General features: G+C 43.8%; 1 protein-coding gene across 2 annotated transcripts in view; it reads left to right on the forward strand.

Moving 5' to 3' along the window:
- The window catches only part of plxnb1b (plexin b1b), a 244992-nt gene that overhangs the window by 141197 nt on the left and 76892 nt on the right, over positions 1–26903 (forward strand). For both annotated transcript variants that reach the window (XM_068051985.1, XM_068051986.1), the window contains exons 3-6: positions 9241–10375; positions 16833–17015; positions 21523–21651; positions 22762–22862. In XM_068051985.1, coding sequence (XP_067908086.1) covers positions 9251–10375; positions 16833–17015; positions 21523–21651; positions 22762–22862 — 1538 coding nt within the window. In that variant the 5' untranslated portion in view covers positions 9241–9250. The remainder of the gene's footprint in view (positions 1–9240; positions 10376–16832; positions 17016–21522; positions 21652–22761; positions 22863–26903) is intronic.

Raw genomic sequence — 26903 nt, forward strand, 5'->3', positions numbered from 1 at the left:
TGGCCCCTGAGCGCATAGGAAATAGCTTGTCCGTTTTCAGATGTTGTCTGTAGGTCCACCAGGAGCAGCCGGCAGGATGGAAGATTGTGCTGTGAGCACAAAGGAGGAGGAAAAGCCTTGCATTTATGGTCGGGTCACTCTAATGTCCCAGAGCATGTCGCGCACACACACAGGTTACTTTGCAGTGCAATGACTGTGTTCTTTGTAAATACAACAGAAATTTGATGCCCAAGGCTATTTTCTCCTGGCACGAGAAAAAAAATTGCACAATAATATATTTAGCTGAAACCCCTCCCCCCCCCCCCCCCCCCCCCGAGTGACTGAAGAAAAGTGATGCAACCAACTTTTTTTAAAATGTGTTTTTCATAGGATGTGGACATCGCTGGCAAGACTAGCATTTGTTGCTCCTCCCTAATTGCCCTTGGGAACGTGGTGGTGAGCTGCCTTCATGAACCGCTGCAGTCCTTGGGGTGTAGGTACACCCACAGTGCTGTTAGGAAGGTAGTTCCACGAATTTTGACCCAGGAACGGTGATATAGTTCCAAGTCAGGAAGGTGTGTGGAATGTCGGGTGAGGACACAATTGGCACTGCAGTGATGCTTCCCAAGGTAAAACAGGTACTGGCAATCCCTTTCGTGGCTCGCACATGAAGCATGGCCACTTACGTCTTGTAATAACTGCCTTCGGTGCCTGGGAACCACATCTAGTTGTGAGTGAGGGTCTACAGAGTATTTACAGCTTCCTTTTTCTGGCATTGATTTTGTCCCTGAAATATTGATGCTACATTGGAATTTTTACCTAGAGGCCTTCAATTAAGGCTTGATGTCCTGCTTGTAGGTTGTTGGGCTTTGAAAGCATAGAGTTAAGGGCCCCATGTTAGGCCAGACTTAATCCTGTTTCCACCGGAGGAGGACCAGAAGCACTCAATTGCCCATTAAGCTAGTGTTATTTGCAGTCTCACTCTGAGAAACCACAGGATGGCAGCTGTGGGAATTGGAATAAGCATTCACACTGAGGCAATAGCTGATGTATTTCTGAGATTGCCACCCAAATTCAAGGAACTATTTTTAACCCTGCCCGCCCAGTGGAAATTGCCAGCAAGACCTTCCCACTGATGCCTCACTGCCTTCTGCAGTATTCTATTTTAACCTGCTCTTCTGAGCAGGTGGGAACAGGCCAGTCAGCAGCAACTTATATTTATATAGCACCTTTAACATAATAAAACGACTTGGTGCTGCACAGGAGCATTATAAAACAAAGTATGACACTGAGCCACAAAAGGAGGTATGAGGTCAGGTGACCAAAAGCTTGGTCAAAGGGTATTCCAGAGCTTGGGGCCTAGGGAACTGAAGGTGTGGCCACCAATAGTGGAGCGATTAAAATCAGGGATGCACAAGAGGCCAGAATTAGAGGAGGGAAGATATCTTGGAGGGTTGTGTGGCTGGAGGAGATAACAGAGAGAGGGAGGGGCGAGACCATGGAGGGAGTTGAAAACAAGGATGAGAATTTTAAAATCAAAACATTGCTTCACCAGGAGCCAATGTAGGTCAGTGAGCACAGGGGTGATAGCGGAATGGGACTTGGTGTGAGTTAAGACAAGGGCAGCAGAATTTTGGATGGCCTCAAGTTTGCGGAGAGTAGAGTGTGGGAGACCAGCCAGGAGTGCATTGGAATTGTCGAGTCTGGAGGTAGCGAAGGCATGAATGAGGGTCTCAGCAATAGATGAGCTGAGACGAGGCGAAGTTGGGTGATACGTAGTTGGAAATAGACAGTCTTAGTGATGGCACGAATTAGGTCGGAAGCTCATCTTGGGGTCAAATGTGACACCAAGGTTGCACACAGACTGGCTTAATCTCAGACTGTTGCCAGGGAGAGGGATGGAATTGGTAGCTAGGGAACAGAGTTTGGAGCAGGGTCCGAAAATAATGACTTCATTCTTCCCACTATTTAACAGGAGGAAATTTCTGTTCATCCAGTACTAGATGTCGGATAAGCAGTCTGATAATGTAGCAACAATGGAGGAGTCAAGAGAAGTAGTAGTGTGGTAGAGCCGAGTGTCGTCAGTATACATGTGAAAACTAACGCTGTGCTTTTGGATGATGTGTCCGAGGGGCAGCATGTAGGTGAGAAATGAGAGGAGGCCAAGGATAGATCCCTGGGGAGCACCAAAGATAATGGCGCGAGAGCAGGAAGAGAAGCCATTGCAAGTGATTCTCTGGCTACGATTAGATAGATAAGAATGGAGAGAGCAGTCCCACCCAGCTGGACGACAGTAAAGAGGTCTCTGAGGAGGGTGGTGCGGTCAGCCATGTCAAAGGCTGCAAACAGGTCGAGAAGAACGACAAGAGAAAGTTTACCTTAGTCACAGACACATAGGATATCAGTTGTGACTTTGATCAGAGCTGTTTCGGTGCTGTGGCGGGGCGGAAACATGATTGGAGGGATTCAAGCATGGAGCTCTGGGAAGGATGGGAACGGATTTGGGAGGCAACAACATGTTCAAGGACTTTGGAGAGGAAAGGGAGGTTGGAGATGGGATGGTAGTTTGCAAGGATGGTAAGGTCATACAGTTCCTTCAGTCTGTGGGGCAGACTGGAGGGACCTATACTTTGTCTGGGAGAACCTGATTCTGATCATTGGGTTCGTGAAATAGAAAAACCTTCCATTGCAGCACATTAACATCCCTTGCCTTGATGAATGCTGCATTCATACACACATGTACAATTTGTCCAGCCACAAAAAGTTTGTCCCAACTGTCCCTGAAAGTACGCCTGACTTAAAACAATAAGAGGCACGACACATGTGAGTGACCCTGTCTGTGATGCAGATTGCTACAGAACTGGAGGTCGGGTTGTAGCTGGGTGGAACAGCCTGTCAGCAGCTTTAAAACAGCGGACCTGACACTGAAAGACAGAGAGAAGAGCTCTCCATAGCTTCTGATGCTTCTGTTGCAGTTACTGATGTGTTTGGATATGATGATTCCTCTTTATCATTCGTATTTGAGCTTTTCAAAGATGATTGTTAATCTGTGCTGCTGTATGTCTCTCTTTGATTGCACCAGTCACCTAGGTAACCACGTGAGTAGTCGCCACTATCTCGCAGTCTCCCTGGCTACTGGGTTAGTGAAGCCTTTAAATAGTACTGAAAATGGTTTGAAATTGGGGAAGGGGGGGTAAGAACAGGAGTGTGGTTTTCATGTATCATTAAGGAGCCTATTCATCAATGAAACGTCTTCGAGAAAAGTAAGTGATGTTTGCCAACAAATGGCTGACAGTGAGATTTCATTAGATTACCACAGAGCAGGTGTTGCACAAACTTAGGATGTTAGGTGACACTTACCTGCTGCCACTGTTCAAGCCTATATTATTCCTTTATTTGAGGGACTCAAAGGCAAGTGGTTTTGGAAAGAAAGTTATCCTCTGTTATCGAGCCAGCTCTTTATAGTCAGTGGCGGGTGGAGTAAGAAAGGAACAAAGAAGATTTATTAGGTTACATCAGGTTCATACAAGTCGAGGCAAAAAAAGGATCAAACACTGAAATGTGATCTTGAGTTATTAGCGTATTTACATTGTAGCAACGCTTCAATAAGTGGTTTTGCAGTTTCCCCCAGGGCCATCCTGCTGTGGAACACTCTCCCTGTTTACAATGCAGGACAGACTCCACAGTATCGGAACAGCAAACAACTATGCTTCTCCAAATTCACTCACCCGCAAGACACTTACCAGTTCAAGTTCGCAGCTTTCGTTTGTAGTCCCAACCAGATCTTCAGTTCATGGCTGGAGGAAAGCAAGCAAGCAAAGGGATGAAAGTTTGAATTACTGAATTGTACGAGCAGGGGAAGACATTCTACAACAACTTTACATAGCACCTCTGACACAAAAAAACATCCCAAGGCATTTCAAGGGAGTATTATCAAACAAAATTTGACACAGCCACATAAGGAGATATTAAGACAAATGGTCAAAAGCTTGGTCAAAGAGGTAGATTTTAAGGTGCCTTAAAGGAAGAGAGAGAGAGAGGTGGAGAGGCGAACATAGAATCATATTCTTACGAGAGGTGCTCCTGCTTACCAAGAGAAATCTGAGCAGGTCACCTCCTTTGATGAGTTTTACAGCTTCCAAAAGGTAGCGGTCACTTAACTACATTGCTGTTGAAGTTGGGTTTTCCTGTCCAAGTCAGCTGTGGCCTATTTGAGACTCCTGTCAAATGCAGTGGTTTGGTAGGTCTGGAGGAAAGACCATTCCGCCTATCCATTAGGGGTGAAAGGTGAGTGGTGTAACACATTGTGCCAGCCAGGGCTCTCACCCAACTGTCACACCCACACAATCTAAACTTATGAACTTAAGAAGTAAACCCAAAATGGTCACTTTTCTTGTAAACAAAATGGAGTAAGAGGTCGGGTGACCCTTCCTTTCCTGCCAAGACGCACACAACTACAAGAACCCTAAGCTAATTTTCATGTCTAGACAAGTTTTGGAGAAGTCATTAAAATACAAATGACCTTTCTGGACACATCCTTGAGAAATCATTAAATGCAAATGAGTTTTTCTGTGGGTTAACAATGATGATGCAGACTTTTCAACTCCAAACACAAAATCCAAAGAATGAGTGTGAGAAGGTGAGATGAGGATGAATGACACCCAGACTCCATTGTCTCATCATCAGAAGCCATTTATGAGGGCAATGGAAAGAGAAACTGTGGTCACATGACAGAAACTAGGTTTCTGATCAGGAGCTTTGATAAAAGTACATTCCCGTGATCTATCTATGCCATTGGAGAGAAAAGGACCCTGCCTAAGATTACTAGCTTTGAACTACACGTAGGCAGCAACTGGAGATTGGCCTTGACCTCCCTACTTGAGAAATCATACCAGGGCTTTGCCATTGACCTTGTCTGCAATTGCGCATCCGTCTTCCTGAACCTCCCAGGTCTGTCTTCAGTGAACAAGAGAAAAGATTACAGGTCTTCACCATTGCAAATCCTCACCCCAGGGAAAAGCAAATTTAACAGCGAACTCTTTAAAATTATCAGGCCTAACACACATTATCTTTAAAATCTCCATCTTTTCTTTGTGTGTGTGTTCTTCTTTGGCCTCCTTATCTCGAGAGACAATGGATACGCGCCTGGAGGCGGTCAGTGTGTGTGTATATCTGTATAAGTGAGGGAGTGGGTGTGGTATGATAAACATTTTCTTTAAACTTACGAGAAAACCTGTCATTTGTCTGTTCTCGATAACAAAAGCACTTGGGTTAAAAAGAAACGCCTTCTTTTAAAAAAAAAAGCACGCAGTCTTTGGTCAGTCGAGAGGTTAAAAAGGGAACCATCCTGTCATCTCTTGCCTGTCTGTAACACACCCTTAAATGCAGCCTCTGTAACTCATTGGAACTTGTCCTTTAATCAGCTCCGGGTCGTGTATTCTCACATAGATCCTGACTGAATTTTCATCCTTGTTTACAAATCTCTCCATGACCTCACCGCTCCCTATCTCTCTCCTCTTTTCTAGCCTTGCAAAACCTCCAAGATCTCGGCACTCCTCCATTCTGGCCTCGAGTGCATCGCCAATTTTAATTGCTGCACCAATCTGCCTAGGCCCTAACCCCTAAACCCCTCTATCTCTCTCTCCCCTCCTTTAAGACACTCCTCAAAACCTACCCTTTTGACCAAGCGTTTGGTCATCTGACCTAATCTCCTTATGTGACTTCTGTTCGATATCATTCTTGTGACCCTCCATGGGACGTAATGCTGGGTTGAAGACGCTTCATAAATACAAGGTTTCTATAGCCCTGTACTTGCCTATTGTTTCATGCTATGATCAACTGTCTGCTGCCTATTCTACCACAGGTCCTGTGCATTCACAAAGTGAGGCAAAGTTATACTACGCTTTTTTAAGCTGCTCTTGTATTGTTGCTGAGACGCCTTCTGGTGGCTGAAAAGACAGCAAAAAGTCCCAGCTAGTTTTATTTATTTAGAGATACAGCACTGAAACAGGCCCTTCGGCCCACCGAGTCTGTGCCGACCATCAACCACCCATTGATACTAAGCCTACATTAATCCCATCTTCCCTTACCACCTACCTATACTAGGGGCAATTTATAATGGCCAATTTACCTATCAACCTGCAAGTCTTTGGCTGTGGGAGGAAACCGGAGCACCCGGCGAAAACCCACACGGTCACAGGGAGAACTTGCAAACTCCGCACGGCAGTGCCCAGAATTGAACCCGGGTCGCTGGAGTTGTGAGGCTGCGGTGCTAACCACTGCGCCACTGTGCCGCCCAGGTCGACTTTCAGGTCGTAGCCAGCTGTGCATTGGGAGCATATGCCAGTGGCACAGATCCCACTGCAATATGACCACAGCCTTGGGAACTGGATAATGTGTTACACCTCAAGGATTTAGTGCGTTCAGTAGTCTTATGAATTAGACTGCCAGTTTTACATTTGTGCCCACCAAAAAAAACACTTTGCATCCATGCAAGATAGCAGTATAAATATAACCGTAAAGTCCACAAGATTTTTTTTGGTAGAACCTATTGCGTAATTCAGCGGACAAAATTTTGAACTTGATTTAAAAAAATATATATATTAAGCAGGTCGTTGGTTTGCATGCTTTTTGCCTTGTTCTCTTCCTCACTTTGGGCTTGTGCTTTGAATGAGTTCTATGTTACTTCTCTGTCGGCAATCTGTTGAGGTTTTCCTTGAGACCTACTTGCTTTCGCGGTTCAGAAACCTTATTAGACTGTGATTTACTTATTGTGCTGGATCAGGTTGGCCACATTGTGAATGAGTGAGTCATTCACAGCTGTCGGCCTTTGACCCTGCTAATCACCCGTAACTTAGCAACCTGCACAGTGCAGTGGGCTGACTTACCGACTCAGTTGCAACTTAAGTCATCGTGGTGTTGGAGCTGATGGGGACTGAGGTGAGCAGATGTGTTCATCACTGATGATCATCAGAACTTTTCTACTTAGAGTATAGTGACACCCTGTTTCTGCCACGTCAGTTCTGCTTTGTTGCAAAAAGATGTTTTTAACGAAATGATAAATATTTCTACATAAACTGCCTAACAATGTTTCATGTGGTATTACTGGCACCATTCAGCAGTTTAATGAAGGAATGAGTCCTGCAATACTCTGGTGTCACTGAGCCCTGGACATGCTGTTACCTGTGTTGGAAGCTAAATAATGTGCAGTTAACAGTTATCGAGCTGCTGCCAACTGAACATTGCTGAAACACACTCTCATTACAGCTCGCTGTGCTTCACATTTGAGCGAGATAGCTTTTAAAAGGCACAGATGCTTTTGTCCCTGTGTTCCGAAGGATCTCCAAGAAAGGGATTAGCTTCAAAGAAGCAGCCTTGTTTCTATCCAGTCCCACTGCTGAACAAAGGAATTAAAATGCAGAGTCTTGTGGTAGCCTCATATGGACCAGGCTTCTAGCTGCTGGAGGCATGGTTGTTTGTTTTGAATATGTTTAATGTGTTTAATATTCTTGGGATGTGGACATCGTCGGCAAAGCCAGCCTTTATTGCCGGTCCCTAGTTACACTTAACCGAGTGGCTTGCTCGGCAACTTCAAAAGCAGTTAAAAAGCAGTCACGTTAGTGTGGGACTGGACGTGCATAGAGGCCAGACTGGGTAAGGATGGCCTGTCTCCTTCCCTAAAAGCTTTGAGTGAACCAGTTGGGGGACAGCTTCATGGTCACTTTTACAGTTATGAGCTTTTTATTTCCAGATTTGTTTGAAAGCTGAATTAAAATTCTCAAATTGCCAGGATTTGAACTTGCATTGTCTGAAACATTAGTCCAGGCCTTTGGATTACTAGAGCTTTACTATAACCACTGTTATTGTACCTGTATGGTGCTTCTGTGTCTATTTTACACTGTGTGGTGATGGCGTCACCATGACAGCAGGCATCTGGTACAGTCTCTGCCAGCTCATCCTATCCTGTAGCTGTAATCATTCCTATGGCATTAATAGATGAGGAAAGCTCAAGTCTGAATTTGCTCAACTGTGGTTATCTCTTAGTTTGACTTGAAAACCATTATTGTGTAAATAATTTTTTGGATGAGTTATTAAACCCTCCCGGAAGAACACACAAGATCCCATTGCATGATTTTGCGCAAGAGTAGGGGAGTACTGGCCAATTTTTATTCCTCACCAGCAGCACTGAAACAGATTATCAGGTCGTTATTAGATTGCTGTTTGCAGGATCTTGCTGTGCACAAATTGGCTGCTTATGTATCCCTGCTTTACAACAATGAAAAAGGTACTTGAAATACTTAAGTGGCTATAATGCGCTTTGGGGTATGTTGAGGTTGTGGAAGGTGCTACATTGATGTAACAAATGCACCTTTATCCTGGCAAAACAAACTATCATTTGTATTTGCAACACAAATGATTGGAAGCCTATGCAGGTGGCAACAGTATTGATATAGAATGTGTTCTATGCTCCAAACGCAACCAAAAACCGCTTTCATCTTGGAATAGTTACAGGCAGCAGGAAGAAACTTTAATCTCATTGCTCTGGGTTAGAATTGAACTCAGCTTGTCAGTGATGTGGGAACTGGAGGAATTACAGCAATCGTAAATCCAGAGCATCACTTCGACAACAACTTGTTTATATAGAGTTTTAAAAAAAATGCTCGCAAGATGCTGCGGAAGTGGAGGTAAGTAAGGGAAAAGGGCATCAAGTCGGCAAGGGGGAGATTGGGTGTGGTGACTGATGGCACTCTTGGAGAAAGAGTGGGTTTTGAAGTTCTTTATAGGCAGAGACATGGTGGAGATTGGGGAGTGGGTTCCAGAGAGAAAGACTGAGGCAGTTGACTGCTCTGCCACCAATGGCGGCTGATGGTGGGTGGATACTTTGGTGCAAGTAATAGATTTTTCTAAATTGGACTGAATGGATCTTATCTGTAAAAATATGTAGACATATTACATTTCCCACCACTGATGTAACCTGCCTTGATGAGCACAAAATTTTACCCCCTGCTTCGAGGGGCATAAGCACAGGAGTAGGCCATCCAGCCCCTTGAGCCTGTTCTGCCATTCTATTAATGTCTGATCTGTATCTTGACTCCATTTTACCCACCTTGGTTCCATAACCCTGAACTAGCAACAAAAACCTAGCAATCTCAGTTTTGAAATTTTCAATTGACTAGCCTCACATCTTTTTGGGGTAGAAGGAGAGGGGGTTCCCGATTCCACTATCCTTTCAATGATGCTATGTTTCTTCTTCTGTTGCAGTACGTTGATCATGCTGTCTGGGACCATCCCCCTTGCCATCATTTTCCTAAGTGTGTGCTTCTGTCGTGGAGAGCCGTACAAGTCTTTCAACAGATCTGATGCAAAGTTTGAGCACCTAACAGTTGACCCAGAAACTGGAAACGTCTACGTCGGAGCCGTGAACTTCCTCTTCCAGCTGACCTCTGAACTGACCGACCCGGTCGTACAGCCAACCGGACCAAAGGATGACAGCAAGGACTGCCTCCCGCCTGTCACCCGCAGTGACTGTCCACAAGCTCGGATGACAGACAACCACAACAAGCTTCTGCTGATTAATCCCTATGGGAATGAACTGATCACCTGTGGGAGTTTGTTTCAAGGAATCTGTGAAAAAAGGAGTTTGGGGATGATTAGCCAGGTTTTGTTCCACCCAGAACGCCCAGTAGATACGCAATATGTCGCTGCCAATGATCCCAATGTCACAACCGTAGGATTGGTTGGCCTGTCCAAAGGCGAGACGGCCGTCCTGTTTGTGGGACGTGGTTATACCAGCAAAGGTGCGGGTGGGATCCCCCCAATCACGACCCGCAATTTGGAATTACAAAATCTGCAAAGTCTGGAATCCCATCCCATTTTCTCTTATGAGGATACGGCTAAGTTAGCAGTAGCTGGAAGGCTTTCAGAATACAACCACCATTTTGTCAAATCTTTTATTTATCAGTTATCTGTGTATTTTCTATTTTACCGGAGGGATCTCAAGTCCCCCTCCAGAGAATATAAAACCTATGTGTCGCGGATCTGCTTGGGTGACATGCATTATTACTCGTATGTGGAGGTGCCACTCGTCTGCCAGACTACTGAGAAAAGCTACAATTTACTTCAGGCCGCCTACGTTAGCCAACCAGGGAAGGGCCTAGCTCGTGGGGTTCTCGAAACCAGTGGTGAGGTCCTGTTTGCCACATTCGCTGTTGGTCAGACGGCCACTGCGAAGGCAACAGAAGAATCAGCGCTTTGCATTTACACAATGAGCCAGATTGATCACATGATCAACCAGACTAGGGACCTGTGTTACACCAATTATGGGAAGACGCCAGAGGGGATCGAGGCGGCCTACATTGAGTATGAAGTCAAGTCCAGTTGCAGTGGATTAACATCAGTGAGTCCTTTCATAATTGCATCCTGTCACCTTTTAATTTTTAATAATAGCAAAAATGAAGTCCTTTTAATAGTTTCACCTGTTCAATGCGTGGAGTAACAGCCCCACAGACCAGGAAATCTGCCCTTGGTGTCTTCAAAGGAACAGGTCAAACCGAATTTAAAAAACAAGGGCAACAAACATGTAAAGAGATAAAATCCCTTCAGGGACTTAGTCCAGGCGCTTCATAACATTAACATTCCTATCACTGACATTGCACTGGACATTTTTGCTTTAGTACTTCTATAAAGTAAATCTATTTCACAATTAAATTTGAAATAATGCAAGCTTAAAAGCTGTGTTTAAATTCGCATAGGTGAGCAGCTGCACATTACTTAATATGCTAGATGCCGGGTGAGCAACCAAGATCCGACAAGCTTTCAACAGAGAATTTCAAAGTATTTTTAGTGCTGTGACATTTTTACTATTTATCGCTTTGAAACTTGTGTCTGCATATAGTTTTTGAAATGAAAGTTTAAACTTATTTGCTGTAGCATTTCCTAATATCCTGTAAAAAGGAGAATAAGGGTTAAAAACGTAAAATACTCCAAACATGCAAAACTTGCTATGGATCGAGTTGGATATGCAGAGGCAGTCCTACATGAACATGCTGCAGTTCTGTTGCTGAGTGGTTCTGCTCATCATATTTCACATGCCCAAATAGTTGCCGAAAACTCAATTATCTCTACCATCAGAAATTTCTTTTACCATCTTTTCTGAGGACGTAAATAACTTGACACATTTTGTGTTTTTTGCCAACTTTATCATAGATTTTAAAAAATGCTTCTCAACCCTCCCTGAAGATTCAGGGAGCTTGTCCCAAGCCATGGTGTTTGGAATTATCCTCATGCCTTTCGGCTGTTTAGGAGCTCCACAGAATTGTCACCTCTGTCAAATCAGATTAGCCAAAAGTCTGAGCCAACTGGTAATTATTGTTGCCGAGAATGTCCCCATTGGTTAGCCACCCTGGCCGCATGAGGCAAATGTGGAGCTGCATGAAGAAAGAACAAGTACTCAAATTTATGTGGAGCTTCTCACCACTCTGGGACATCCTAAAGTGCTTCACAGCCAATGAAGTACTTCTGAAGTGTAGTCACTGTTTTTGGTTTAGAGGTGAGAGTGCTGCCACTGAACAAAGGTTGACTCCAAAGAAAGCAATGAGTTATGCAACCAGAGAAACATTAACTCTGTTCCTCTCTCCACAGATGCTACCAGACCTGCTGAGTATTTCCAGCATTTTCTGTTTTTATTTTGCATTTCCAGCATCTGCAATATTTTGCTTTTATATTATTAGTTATGCAGCCAGTGTTGGTTGTTGGCGTATTTGGGTTTAAACCTGCTTATGTGTTGGACTGGTGACCAAATTCATTCTTAATCAAAGGTAGTTACATAGGCATGAGGGCAGATTTGGCCCTAGTGGACTGGGCAGGAAGACTAAAAGGTAGGACAGTTGATGAGCAGTGGCGGATGTTTAAGGAGATATTCAATTCCGCCCAACTAAAATATATTCCAGAGAGGAAGAAAAATTCTAAGAGGGGGGAAAAACATTCTTGGCTAAGCAAGGAAGTTAAGGATAACATAAAGACAAAAACTAAGGCATACCATATTTGCAAAGGCCAGTGGCAGGCTGGAAGATTGGGAAACTTTTAAAGATCAACAAAAGGTTACTAAAAAAGTAATAAAAAGAGCAAAGGTAAATTATGAAAGAAAACTAGTGCAAAATATAAAAACTGATAGCAAGAGCTTCTATAAGTGTATAAAAGGAAAGAGAGTAGCTAATGTGAATGTTGGTCCTTTGGAGGATGAGACTGGAGAGTTAATAGAGGGGAACATAGAAATGGCGGAGATATTAAATCAGTATTTTGCCTCAATTTTTATGGTGGAGGACACTAGTACCATCCCAATAGTAACAGGAAATGCAGAGGTTAAAGAAAGGGAGGAATTTGGAACAATCATAACTAGAAAAAAAGTACTGAGCAAACTATTGGGACTGAAGGCAGACAAGTCCCCAGGGCCTGATGGCCTAAATCCTAAGGTCTTAAAGGAAGTGGCAGCAGAGATAGTGGATCCATTGGTTATAATATTCCAAAATTCCCTGGATGCAGGAAAGGTTCCAGTGGATTGGAAAAAAACTAATATAATGCCCTTATTCAAAAAGGGAGGGAGGCAGAAAGTAGGAAACTATAGACCAGTTAATTTCCCAATGACAGATATTCTTTCTTTTGGGCCTCCTTATCTCGAGAGACAATGGATACGCGCCTGGAGGTGGTCAGTGGTTTGTGAAGCAGCGCCTGGAGTGGCTATAAAGGCCAATTCTGGAGTGACAGGCTCTTCCACAGGTGCTGCAGAGAAATTTGTTTGTCGGGGCTGTTGCACAGTTGGCTCTCCCCTTGCGCCTCTGTCTTTTTTCCTGCCAACTACTAAGTCTCTTCGACTCGCCACAATTTAGCCCTGTCTTTATGGCTGCCCGCCAGCTCTGGCGAATGCTGGCAACTGACTCCCACGACTTGTGATCAATGTCACACGATTTCATGTCGCGTTTGCAGACGTCTTTATAGCGGAGACATGGACGGCCGGTGGGTCTGATACCAGCGGCGAGCTCGCTGTACAATGTGTCTTTGGGGATCCTGCCATCTTCCATGCGGCTCACATGGCCAAGCCATCTCAAGCGCCGCTGACTCAGTAGTGTGTATAAGCTGGGGGTGTTGGCCGCTTCAAAGACTTCTGTGTTGGAGATATAGTCCTGCCACCTGATGCCAAGTATTCTCCGAAGGCAGCGAAGATGGAATGAATTGATATTAAACTGTTAGAATCTATTATTAAGGAAGTAATAACAGGACATTTAGAAAGTCAAAACGCAATCCATCAGAGTCAGCATGGTTTTATGAACGTAAATCGTGTTTGACTAATTTGCTAGAGTTCTTCGAAGCTGTAACAAGCAAAGTGAATAATGGGGATCCTGTAGATGTTGTATATCTGGACTTCCAGAAGGCATTTGATAAGGTGCCGCACAAAAGGTTAATACACAAGGTAAATCACATGGGGTTAGGGGCAATTTATTAGCTTGGATAGAGGATTGGCTATCCAACAGAAAACAGAGAGTCGGGATAAATGGGTCTTTTTCTGGTTGGCAAGATGTAACTAGTGTGGTGCCACAGGGTTTGGTCTTCGGGCCCCAACTATTTACAATCTATATTAATTACTTGGATGCAAGGATAGAAGGTACTGTAGTCAAATTTGCAGATGACACTAAAATAGGTGAGATATTAAATTGCAATAAAGAAATAAGAAATTTACAAATAAATATGGATAGGTTAGGTGAATGGGCCAAAGTTTGGCAGATGGAGTTTAACATGGATAAGTGTGAAGTTATCCATTTTGGTGGGAAGAAAAAAAAGGCAAATTATTATCTAAACGGAGGGAAACTTTAAAGTGTTTCGGTGCGGAGGGATTTGGGTGTCCTCGTGTATGATTTGCCGAAAACTAGTATGCAGGTACAGCAGGTAATAAGAAAGGCAAATGGAATTTTGCCATTTATTGCTAAAGGAATAGAGTATAAAAGTAGGCAAGTGTTGCTGCAACTGTACAAGGCATTAATGAGACCGCACCTGGAGTATTGCGTACAGTTTTGGTCCTCTTACTTGAGGAGGGATGTAGTTGCACTGGAGGCAGTTCAGAGAAGGTTCACTAGATTGATTCCAGAGATGAGGGATTTGTCTTATGAAGAAAGATTGAGCAGTTTAGGCCTTTACTGTCTAGAGTTTAGAAGAATGAGAGGAGATCTAATTGAGGTATATAAGATGATTAAGGGGATTGACAAAGTAGATGTAGAGAGAATGTTTCCTCTTCTGGGGCAATCTAGGTCATAGTTTTTGGATAAGGGGTAGCAGATTTAAAACCGAGATGAGGAGAAATTACTTCTTTCAAAGGGTCATGAGTCTGTGGAATTCACTACCCCAGAGTGCGGAGGATGCCGGGCCATTGAGTAAATTTAAGGAGGAGATAGACAGATTTTTAATTAGTAATGGGTTGAAGGCTTATGGAGAATGGGTGGAAAAGTGGAGTTGAGGCGAGATGAGATCAGCCATGATCGTATTGAATGGCAGAGCAGGCTCGAGGGGCTGAATTGCCTACTTCTGCTCCTAGTTCTTATGTTCTTATGTAATGCAATGACTAAGATACAATTTCCATCTCTTTCCCCGGAGCATTGGGCCCAGGGGCAGTTTGACCCTTATTCACTGCCCCGGAACCCACATTAACCAACTCTGCTAGTGGGGACGGAGTTGTTACTTTGGTTCTCAACATTGTTTCGTTTTCTGTCTTCCAGGAAATCTCTCCATCAGCACTCAGTTCTGTGTGGTAACGAAACCCATACCGGCATGGACTTGATAGGCCGAATGGCCTCCTATGCCATATATGACTCTGTGATGTTGGTGTTATAGTCAACAAGGCAGCGAGTCACCCAAAGTCCTTACGCAGCTTCCTGGTGTGCACAGCGACAGCAGGCTTTGAGAAATTTCCAGTCACATTTAGTATTGGATTGAGGGGTATTTACTTTCCAGTCCAACATCCGGTTCCTGTTGGCTCGGAGAATGTTATTGTTCCATTTTGTGGCTGTTTCTCTGAGCTGGCAGAGGACAGAAACTTTATTGGATACCACCTCCTACAGCTATTTTGCATCATTTATGATGACCACTTGGCTGCTGCACGGGGACTGGCAGAAGCAGAGGTTGAGATTGAATGCTTACCTGTGTGCATGATCGCATTGAGAATGCACATGGTTGGAGTGGCACGATGCAGTGTGACAGAATATTTGAGACTTGCAAAGATGATGCTAGTCCAGTTTAAGAGAGAATAAGAGACGAAATGACGTCAGCAGAGATGGTTTTGTCATTGATATTCACCTCACTAAAGATAGTAAATTGGACTAACGGAAATGGGCGTGATTATAAACTGGCACTATTTGTAGTAAATAGGGCCTAGCAGCAGAGATGGCTGCTGTGTGGACCAGTTCAGATTGCTAGAGGAATAGAGAGTAAAATGGGGCTTGTAGAGTCATTTCTCTTTGGCTGGTGCAGAGAGAGTGCGAGTGTGAATGGAACCTGACTAGTTTGGTTTGGCTGCAGGCAGGCAATAGTCCAGCTTGATAGAGAAAGTAAAGTGGACTTCAGATACAAGCATCACCACAAAGTGAGCCAGTTTTCTTTTGAACAAATGGGCCATTCTATACAGTAGCGCTGCTTCACATTCCCTCCCTTTTATCTAATCCAGATCTCTTGGCATGTTCTCTGCTTTAATTTATGCTTGTCTGAATTTCCTACCAGGATCTCCAATAAATTGGTTAATGGAGCAGGCGAGCCTTTTTGCTTTCTCTTGTCATGCACAACAGGGGAGGGAGATTCATCAAATTACCTGGTTAGTGGCAACATTCAACTACCCCACTCTCTGATAAAGAAGCAGCAATTGGCAGCTAAGTACTTGGGTGACCCGTCTCTCACCTGGGGTCGTTTTCTTGGCACACAAGTCAGCAGTGAGTGAGGAATGCTTCTCTGCAGCATTAGGCAGCCCATTAGAGCCAGGGTAAGTAAATATTAAAATAAAAAGTATGAAGAGACAAGGAATGGGCCAGAAGACTTGGAATGAGATCAAAGGAGCAGATGGAAAAAGGACTGGAGTGTTTTTTTTAGATAAAAGGAGAAATGCAGCAGGAAGAGGCTTTATGTTAGAAATTTTAAAATAGTGCACAGTTAGATGTTTGATTAAACTGATGCCCATTTATTTATTTCTAAGTACAGTACATATAGCGGGCCCGTTTGTGCTAATACAATTTGGCCACTGTACATAGTGGATGGTAAAACCGTCTGATTGAAGTCACCTGAGGTTACCATTTTCCAACTACCTCCCGTAATTGTTAACAGTGCAAACAGCTGAATAAAGCTCCTTGAAGGACCTGACTTGGCCTAAAATCAGCAGAGCTTTTAAATTGGTAAGCACTGATATGCACAAAATAGCCAGCACACTTAAGAAGTGTTAAACGGCGCCTTTGTAATTGACACCAATGTTGATGACAAATGATTTGCTTGATATCGACGGCTCTCCATCATTGCCGATGGTGTAAGCGGTGAGGTCTGTATTTTGTATTTTTCAAAAAGTTGAATCAGATCCTGTGGAAATTGTGCAGTAAAACTGTGTAGCATTGTGTGTTTGTAATACATTGCTGGAATGGAATGGGTGCATTGTTGCAATCTTAGTTTCTTTACGAGCCAGCGGCACGCTCTCAAAAGCCACTGGGCAAGAGAATTGCGTTTAGCTTTGAACCAATAATTAAAATGCAAAGGTTTCAATCTTCACCCTTTTAAACAATCTGACTTTTCTCCCCCCCCCCCCCACAACCCCCCCCAACCCTTTCCTGCCATAGGACACTCTTAATGCTTACCCATGTGGGTATGACCATACTCCAAGCCCAATGGCCAGTCGAATTCCCATTGAGGCAGCTCTAGTGCTGAAGGTTGCTCAGGGCCGTCTGGTTGCTGTGGCAGTGACTGTGGAAATGGAGCACACCATTGCCTTCGTGGGAGATACTAAGGGACACCTGCACAAGGTAAGAATAAGCACAGAGGACAAAAGCTGGGGATGGGGCGGGAAGAGAGACAACATCTTTGAGACCCGAGCAATCCATCTCCAGGAAGGAGAGAATGACTTACACGTTTATTCTGAACTATTGCTAAACGGTCCAGTTCATGTTTTGAGAATTGTGATGCAGCTATCAGCTGAAAGCAGTATGTTTTGTTTTTGTTCTCCTTGTATGAAAGTGTTTCTTTCTCTAGAACACTTTCCACATCCTTAGGACATCAAAAATTCTTCACAGCTGGTGAAAATTACTTCAAAGTTTGTTCACTGTTGCATCGGAAAATGCGTCCCCTGACCCTCGACCCTGCCCATACTATAACCTGCTGATCAGGGGTGGGGTAGAGGGTTTAAAATTGTCCCTCAAGTGTCAGTGGACTGTTTAGCTAAGGAGGACATTATAGCCACATTCAGTCCTGCCCTTGACTAACCTTTACAAGGGTCACTGAACCCGAGCTGATTTTTCTTTTCCTTCCTTAGATCAAAAACATTTAAAACTGCCTCTTTGCCTTGGGCTGACAGTAGCTAGTTGATCACAGACCAGGGATGTGGTTGTATAGCTCAATTCAACATCAAATGGTGGATTTACCCTGTGAACCATTGGGGGAGCTCAGATTCCTTTTTACAAAACTTAGTTAAATTTATCTTCAATGTCATGTTGAATTTTTTTTGTGCATGGACATAACTGAAGGATTATGAACATCATTTGGACGAGTTGAAGGATCAGTGTGGGGCCATCTGTTCCTCTTGTACTTTGTGCAAACCTGAAGCATTCACTGTCAAATTGGGCAGAACATGGGGAGCACAGCCTGCCGCTAATTTTAAAGTGAGCCCCAGCGCTGAGGGAGGGATAAATGGCTCAAATATTTTTACAACGTTTAATCGAAGCTGAACTCTCAAATGAAATGAAAACCAGATTGATGAGCTCAGCAGGGAAATCTTCATTTATAGTTGCCCCTGCCTCAGGGACGTAGGAACAAAAGGAGGCCATTTAGCCCCTCAAGCCTGTTCCAACATTCAGTGAGATCATGGCTGATCCAATCAGCTGCCTCTGCCACTTCCCTCCTTTCCCCTCGTTCATTGGACCAAACTTAATCTAAATTTCCCTGCTTGACCTTGACTTGCGTCTTTCTCTTGTTTTTCTCACATCACCCTTATGCCCTCCAAGCTCATCGTCTCCTTGAGACAAGTCCTGCTTCCTTGACCTTAATCGCACTAAACTGCTGATCACCCAACTTCCCTTACTGGCTCCCGTGTTGGCTGAAATTGTTAACAGTTCTTTCTCTTCAGGTACTGCTCCCCTCCTGTTCAAATCTGCCATCATTACCCCTCTCCTCAAAAAAATCAACCTTTGATCCCACCATCCTTGCAAACAACCACCCCATCTCCAAGCTCCCTGAACATGCTGTTGCCTTCCAAATCTGTGCCCATCTTTCCTGGAACTCCATGTTTGAATGCCTCCAATCAGGTTTCTGCCCCTGCCACAGTACAGAAATGGTTCTTAGCAAAGTCACAAATGACATCCGATGTGATTGTGACCACGATAAACTATCCCTCATCATCCTTCTTGACCTTTCTACAGTCTTTGACACGGTTGACCACATATTCTCCTCCATCACCTCTCCACCTCTATCCAGCTGGGTGGGATTGCTCTTTCCAGGCTCCATTCTTAGCTATCTAATCATAATCAGAGAATCACCTGCAATGGCTTCTCTTCCCACTTCCATGCCATCGCCTCTGGTGTTTCCCGCAAGGGTTTATTCCTGGACCCCTCCTATTTTTCAACTGCTTGCTGCCCCTCAGCGACATCATCTGAAAACACAGCATCAGTTTCCACATGTACACTGACACCCAGCTCTACCTCACCACCAACTCTCCACTTTTCCATCCTCTCTAAATTGTCAGACTACTTGTCTGACATCCAGCACTGGATGAGAGGAAATTTCCTTCAACTAAATATTGGGAAGACCTAAGCCACTGGTCTTAAGTCCCTACCACAAACTCCGCTCCCTAGCTAGCGACTCCATCCCTCTCCCTGGCGACTGTCTGAGGATGAACCAGACTGTTTGCATCCTTACTGTCATATTTGAGCCTAAGATGAGCTCCTGACCACACATCCGCTCCATCATTAAGACCACCTATTTCCACCTCCGTTACATTGCCCAACTCTGCCTCACTGCTGAAACACTTATTCATGCCTTTATTACCTCTAGGTTTGACTATTCCACCACACTCCTGGCAAGCCTCCCTTGTTTTATCCTTCGTAAACATGAGGTCATCTAAAACTCTGCTGCCCTGCCCTAACTTGCACCAAGTCTCATTCATCCATCACCCCTATGCTCAATGACCTACATTGGCTCACCGTTAAGCAATGCCTCAATTTTAAGATTTGCATCCTTGTTTTCAAATTCATCTGTGGTCTTGGCCGCTTTCATGTCTGTAATTACAACGCTCCTCTAATTCTGCCCTTTGAGCATCCCCAATTTTAATTGTTCCACCATTGGTGGCCATGCCTCCAGCTCCCTGGAATGTCCTTCCTCAGCCTCGCTCTCTCTCTCTGCTCTTTTCTGGTGCTCCTTAAAAGCTACCTCTGACCAAGCTTTTGGACATTTGCCCTAATATCTCCTTATGTGGTTCAGTGTCAAATTTTGTTTGGTAATGTGCATTTGGAGCACCTTTATTAGGTTAAAGACGCTATATAAATGCAGGGAGGGGTATTTTGCTGAGTTCACAATGATCCACTGTTGGTAAGATCAGGATATGCTATGATTAATGACAGCATTCACAAAAATTAATCGACACCAGCTCTGTGACCAGTACAATCTCAGTTTATTTCAAACCAAACCTGGCTTAGTTAGAATGGCACATCGTCCATCGGGTGCAATTGCAGAAAATACATAGAACAGTTCAGACAATGTGCAAATCTGTCCTAGTACTGTGCTATTTCAAACTATATTAATTACCATATAGGTTGAATGGGTATCATGAGCAGGGAGTGTCAGGGGTTCCTGAAATATTTATGGTTCTCCTGGGAGTCTGTGGCTCTCCCTTCTGATTACCAGTGGTTGTTCTACAGAACTATTTAGCTGTTAAGACAGGTTGAATCTGGAGTAACTGGGGTCATTTCATACAGCAGATTCTGTTACCTTGCTGCTCCGCATGGGTGTGTGTATATATGGGATTGCAGGTGTAGCAGAGTGCAGTGTCGTATTGGACAGATTAAACAGTTTACTAATAATAACGGCACTATCTCTGCCTAAGACTCGTAGATTGTTTAAGATGACTGACCTGAAGAAATGTGCGGCCTTTGTTGTCCTGTTGTACGGTCTGGACCAACTAGGCTGATTTGGACTATTTGGCTCTTCTCCACGGTCCTGACTAGCTGTCGTTGAGATGGGTTTGGTCAGTCTTGCTCTGCTGTATTGGTAGAAGGAGTATCTACAAAGAGGCTATGTGAGGAAAGCCTTTAGAAAGGGGAGGTGGGACACAGTGTGGAATTAAATAGCTCATTTTGCAATCCATCTTGTGCCTCCATTTATTAGGATACACCCTCTAAATAACTGTAAAATAAATAGCTCCTCCAGTAACTTGGATGGTAAAGGCTGGTTATAACTAATCATGAAGTCTCAGTTCAATTTCTGTTTGTGCTGAATTAGCCTACTCTCCACCTTGATGGCATTCGGAGCACTATAATTAGTTATAGCACACCCTTGGCTACAGCCAGGGAACACCACCACCTGCAAGTTCCCCTCCAAGTCGCACACCATCCTGACTTGGAAACATTTCACCGTTCTTTCATTGTTGCTGGTCAAAATTCCAGAACTTCCTTCCTAACAGCACTATGGATGTACCTACACCACACGGTGGTTCGAGAAGGCGGCTCACCACCATCTTCTCAAAGGCCTCACCAACAATGCCCACATCCTATGAACGAACAACAATAGAAGGGGAAAATCAGTCCGGGTTCCTGCTACTGATAAATAGCCATTGACAGCTGCTGGAGAGTTTGTTTGCGGATGTCAGGTGATGACTGGATTGGGCTTCAGTGAAGCTCGGTTTGATCAAACGGAGTGCCACCACACACTGTGGAAGTTTGCACGGGAACAGTGGCCACTTGGGGATGAAACTACAGGCACCTGTGGACCTGCCCCCCAGATGGAGTGGACTCCTTCAAAAGTAGAGAAAATTGGCTTAGAAAATGGAATCCAGTCATGGAAGGAAAATTCTCCTTCATGTAATTTGTTTGAGAAGAGAATACAATTCCATTCATTCTGTCAACTTTCCTGGACTGTATGAGCCTCAATCATGCTCCAAGAAATGAAGCCCTTCTTTATTTTTTAAACGGCTCTTGACCACAGGGGCCTACGAGCTAGTTGGTGGTTAAGACCTAGCTGCTGAAGCCTGTTGTGCATGAGGATGAAAGTGATGTATCTCGTCTGTTGTGTTGGACGAAATAATTTTTACTTTTTCCACTGGCGTAGGTTTTTGTGAAGCCATCTGGAGAGGCGGAGCAATACTCAACTCTCTCAATCCAGCCCAACGCAGCAGTCAACAGCGACCTGGTATTTGACCGTGAGCAGAAACACCTTTACGTCACAACTCAGTTGAAGGTACGTCCTCAAGTGAAGCCAAGTGCAAGTCTCGAGCAGTTTCAAACCAGAGCCAGTGGTTCCTATTCCTCCATCAGGTGATTGCGGAGCCATTGTTTCTGGCTGTGTTATCAGAATGGGAAGAGATGGTGGCCACAATATTTTAACTGTAACCAAGGGAAATGAATTAAAATTAAAATTTAAAAGAACTACCCTGTGATAAAGTTGAGGAGCTGGACAATGCGGCAAACTTGCAGAGAATGGATTGATGGAGGGTAGGCGATGTAAGGTTAAATAAATTGATACTCCCAAACAGATGAGGCAGAGCAGAGGTGGAGTGATGCCTTTAGTTAACATGCTCCCAAGTGTGCCTACGCCCATTTAACATAATAGGCCTATGTAGAAATGCAGAAACCGTATTTTGCGCTTTTGAAAAATGAAGGGAAAACCACACACTGGGGCAGGCAAGCTTCCACTTGTGGAGTAGATTATGTTTCAGAGGAGACAGAAGGTTCAGTGTTCTGCTCCAGCTTGGTTACAGTGCTGGCAGCACAGCATAGGGCAAGGTTTTCAGTAGAACAAATTAACATTTATCTTGGATGTATTTTATGAGCTTGAATTTAATTTCATGTTTTAAGTAATGTACTCTATTTGATTTAGTTTGTGCAGCTGCAAATTGTGGGGTCGGAGGAAGAGAGCCGCACAGTGGCAGCAGTGCAAGGACTGGAAGAGTGATGACCGGGTGACACTAGTACAGCATTCAGTAATGGCTGCAATGCTGGGGCAGGGAATGAGGGCATGAATACCAGAGAGAAGTACCCCCAGTGGCTGAAGTTGCTGCATTTTAGGAGGGAGAGTGCATGGTCCAGTGACTCGCACTAAAGTTGGGAGTGCCAACACATTCTGACGTCGACTTTCCTAAATAGTGTCAGTGTGGGGGAAGGCGGGCAGCCAGTGACCCTCAAGTAGCAGATGAAATCAGAAGATGCATCAATATGTATCAAAGATTTCTATGGGACCACTGCTACTCTTTGCCCATCCCAAAGGGGGAGGTTAAACTGAGGAAAAGATCTCCACAGCGTCATGAGGAAAACTGCTTTATGTAACTATGTTTATCGGTTTTCGTTGAAGGTGGTGAAGCTTCCGGTGAGTGAGTGCTCAGAGTACCCTGATTGCCAGTCCTGTCTAGTAGCGAGAGATCCGTACTGTGGCTGGTGCATACTGGAGGGCAGGTAAGTCATGGAGGGGGCGGCTTGATAATCATGTCTCTCAGATTTTGTCATCTTCACTATCAGTAGTGGGGATTAAGGGTTTACATGGTGGCCCTGAATTTGCAAAGTTGTTGGTTTCAAGCACACGGGCAGACACACATCCCGACAAAGTGAGGGAGCCTCACTGGAAATGGCGAGGCTAGCCCCTCCTGACAGTTACAAAAGCTTCCCTGTGCCTAGAAAACTGCCATTGGGAGTTCAGCTTCGCAATCAGTAAAGCTGGACGATAGGGTTATGAAGAAACTAAGGAAATCGGCCAGATAAATATGCAGCCTCAAAATAACCAAATACAGGAGCAAAATGCAGTCAAGTATCTCAGGCATGACACATTGAACGGTAACAGTAGCTTTAGGAATCCAAGTATTGCAGGCCAGACCACTAACCATTGACCTGAATGGTTTTTCTTTGCTCTAAGGATGTGATTAACACTGACAAGACCTCACTTATTGCCCATTCCTAATCTGAGCAGCTTGCTCGGCCACTTCAGAGGGTATTAAGAACAATGCACACAAGTGTCATGTGAAAACCAGATCGGGGAAGGGACTAATCCCTGGGATGGTGGGATTGTCTTAGGAGAAGAGATTGCAGAAACTGGGCCTGTATTCTTTAAAGTTTCAAAGAATGAGAGGTGATCTCATTGAAACTTACAAAATTCTTACAGGGTGTGACTGGGTAGATGTAGATAGGATGTTTTCCTTGGCTGGTGAGTCTAGAACCAAGGGACATAGTCTCAGAATAAGGGGTCAGCCATTTATGACTGAGATGAGGAGGAATTTCTTTACTCAAAGTGTGGTAACTCTTTGGAATTCTCAAAGCTTAATCATTGAGCATGTTCAAGACAGGAATTGTCTTGAACAATTTCAAGAAAGAAATTTCATCTTTAAACCTGAGAAAGCCTTTGTGAATTGGTTTCTTTGTCTCATAATTGGAAAACTGTGAACAAAGATTCACAAAAAGGGGAGCTCAAAACAGTGTGTTTAAAAATAAAACCTTGTTACACTAAGACCAGGTGAAAATAGTAACAGACCCCTAGACACATTTTGCACCTGGTCGTAACACTACAGAAATAGTGGATGCATTGATGGTTATCTTTCAAAATTCTGGAAGGGTTCCTGCAGACTGGAAAGTAGCAAATGTAACCCCACTATTTAAGAAGGGAGCGTCAGAGAAAACGAAGAACTACAGACCTGTTGGTTTGACGTCATTAGTAGGGAAAATGTTAGAATCTATTATAAAGGATGAGATAACTTGGAAAATAATGATACAATTGGGCAAAGTCAACATGGATTTGTGAAAGGGAAATCATGTCTGACAAACCTATTGGATTTTTTGAGGATGTTACTTGTAGCATAGATAAAGGAGAACCAGTGAATGTGGTGTATTTGGATTTTCAGAAGGCTTTTGATGAGGTCCCACACAGGAGATTAGTCAACAAAATTAGAGCACATGGGATTGGGGGTATTATAATGCAATGGATTGAGAATTGGTTAACAGACAGAAAGCAGAGAATAGGAATAAATGGGTCATTCTCAGGATGGCAGGCTGTTACTAGTTGGGTATCGCCAGGATCAGTTCTTGGGCCACACCTGTTCACAAGCTATATAAATGATTTGGATATGGGGACCAATTGTAATATTTCCAAATTTGCTTATGATACAAAACTAGGAGGTAATATAAGTTGTGAGGAGGATGCAAGGAGGCATCAAAGGGATTTGGATAGGCTAAGTGAATGGGCAAGAACATGGCAGATGGAATGTAATGTGAATAAGTGTGAAGTGATCAACTTTGGTAGAAAAATCAGAAAGGCAGAGTATTTTTTAAATGGTGAGAGGTGAAGAAGTGTTGATGTCCAAAGAGACCTGGGTGTCCTTGTTCATGAGAGACACTGGGTCGAAAGGGATCAAAGGATATGGGAGTAAAGCGGGAACAGGTTACTGAGTTGGATGATCAGCCATGATCATAATGAATGGCGGAGCAGGCTCGAAAGGCCAAATGGCCTACTCCTGCTCCTATTTTCTATGTTTCTAAAAACAAGCAATTAGGAAGGCAAATGATATGTTGGCCTTCATTGCAAGGGGATTTGAGTACAGGAATGAAGGTGTATTGCTGCAATTGTGTAGAGCCTTGTATAGAACTAGACGTCACAGTTTCAGAATAAGGAGCAGGCCATTTAAGACTGAGATGAGGAAGTTCTTCACTCAGAGGGTGGTGAATCTGTGGAATTCTCAAAGCTCAATCATTGAACATGTTCAAGACAGAAATCGATAGACTTCTGGATACTAATGACATCAAAGGATATGGGGATCGTGGGGAAAAATGGTGTAGAGGAAAATGATCAGCCATGATCTGTTTGAATGGCAGAGCAGGCTCGACAGGCGAAATGGCCTACTCCTGCTCCTATTTCCTATAATCCTAGGCCAAGTGATATTCGAACTTTTTCAGCCTGCAGGTGCCAAAAGTGGAACTACCCCAAGTAATGTCAATGTTAGCATAGGACTTCATGTCGCAAGGATGCTGACGCTATAGCTGGCAATGCAGCCTCCCATTGTCTGTCTTCTTAACCCGCTATGAATTGCGGTGCACAGCAACTCTGGTGCATGCCCAAAATCCTGCCCTGTGCTGTCGATGAAGCATTACAGTTTTAAGCCTAACCTTTTCACACTAATTTGAATCTCTTGCTTCTGCTGCTCCCACTCGTCAAAAAACAATATGGAGATGGATTCTTCTCATAAAATTCTACAGTTTGCTGCTGTTGCCAAGGTGTGTGGCCAAGCGAGGAGTACGAGAGACATCATCATTGTTCAGTCATTTAACACATTAAATGGAAGGGTACAAGTGGCAGATGGATTTTAATGAAAATAAATTTTATGAAAACAGAAAACCTGAATTGCAGGAACACGTGACTTATCAACAAGTATTGGGATGCAATTTGAGGATGCTTAACTATAACTGAAAGCAATTTCTACTCGCCATTCATGAAACAGTGATGAGACCATGTTTGAAATAATATGTGCAGTTTTTGGCATTTTATCATTTGAAGGACGTTGGTACATTACAAAGGGTTCAGACTTGAGGCCACTCTCAGAACTTGGCTTGTTTTCACTGAAAGAAAATCAAAATTGAAGGGAATGTGATCCAGCATTTTAAAATGTTGAGAGGAATAAATGAAGAAATAAGCAGTTTATTTGAATTGGACTATGAACACAGTAGCAGAGGACAGGAGCAAAAGATTAGACATCAATGAATTCTATCCCCTGTGGAGTAAAGGATGTGCGGGATAAAATTTCAGCAAAAGAAGCTGCGTTGATTATTAACTTTAAAAGAGGTTGATAAATAGTGGAAGATTATAGGATAGCTGCAGAGACAGATCACCCAATACTTTATGAAATATAGTGGTTTCTCCAATTGAAGAAATGTCATGCCAAAGAAAGCAACTGGATCAAGGTCAGTTAGACAATACAAGATGAGAAATGCAAGGGAAAATTTTATGAATTCCAGGCATAGAGCTTCAGCCACCAGGAATGTATGTAGGAAATACCCCCACGATTTGCAGTCCATTTGGGCAGCAAGTCATAGGACGTGCACAATGAAAATTCCCAGTAAGTGCTCCCAATGGGCAAAGGACAGGTTTATAAAATTATAAAAAGGAACGGGGGGAACAGAAGTCTTAAGGTGCATTCAGGAGAACTTTTTTGGCTAGTAAGTAGCAAGTCCAACAAGAGAGGGAACAGTTCTGGACTTGGTTTTAGGTAGTGAAGCTGGGCAGGTGGAAGGAGTGGCAGTGGGAGAGCAATTTGGTGGTAGTGATCGTAGTTCAGTTAGTTTAAACATAATTATGGAAAAAGACAAAGATAGAACAAGAGTTGGAGTTCTCAGTTAGGGTAAGGCCAATTTAACTAAGCTGAGAAGTGATTTAGCAAAAATGGACTGGAAACAGCTACTTGAAAGGTAAATGAGTGTCAGCAGTGGGAGGCATTCAAAGGGGAGATTCAGGGGTTTCAG

This window comes from Heterodontus francisci, chromosome 19, assembly GCF_036365525.1.
Source record: "Heterodontus francisci isolate sHetFra1 chromosome 19, sHetFra1.hap1, whole genome shotgun sequence".
Classification (NCBI taxonomy): domain Eukaryota; kingdom Metazoa; phylum Chordata; class Chondrichthyes; order Heterodontiformes; family Heterodontidae; genus Heterodontus; species Heterodontus francisci.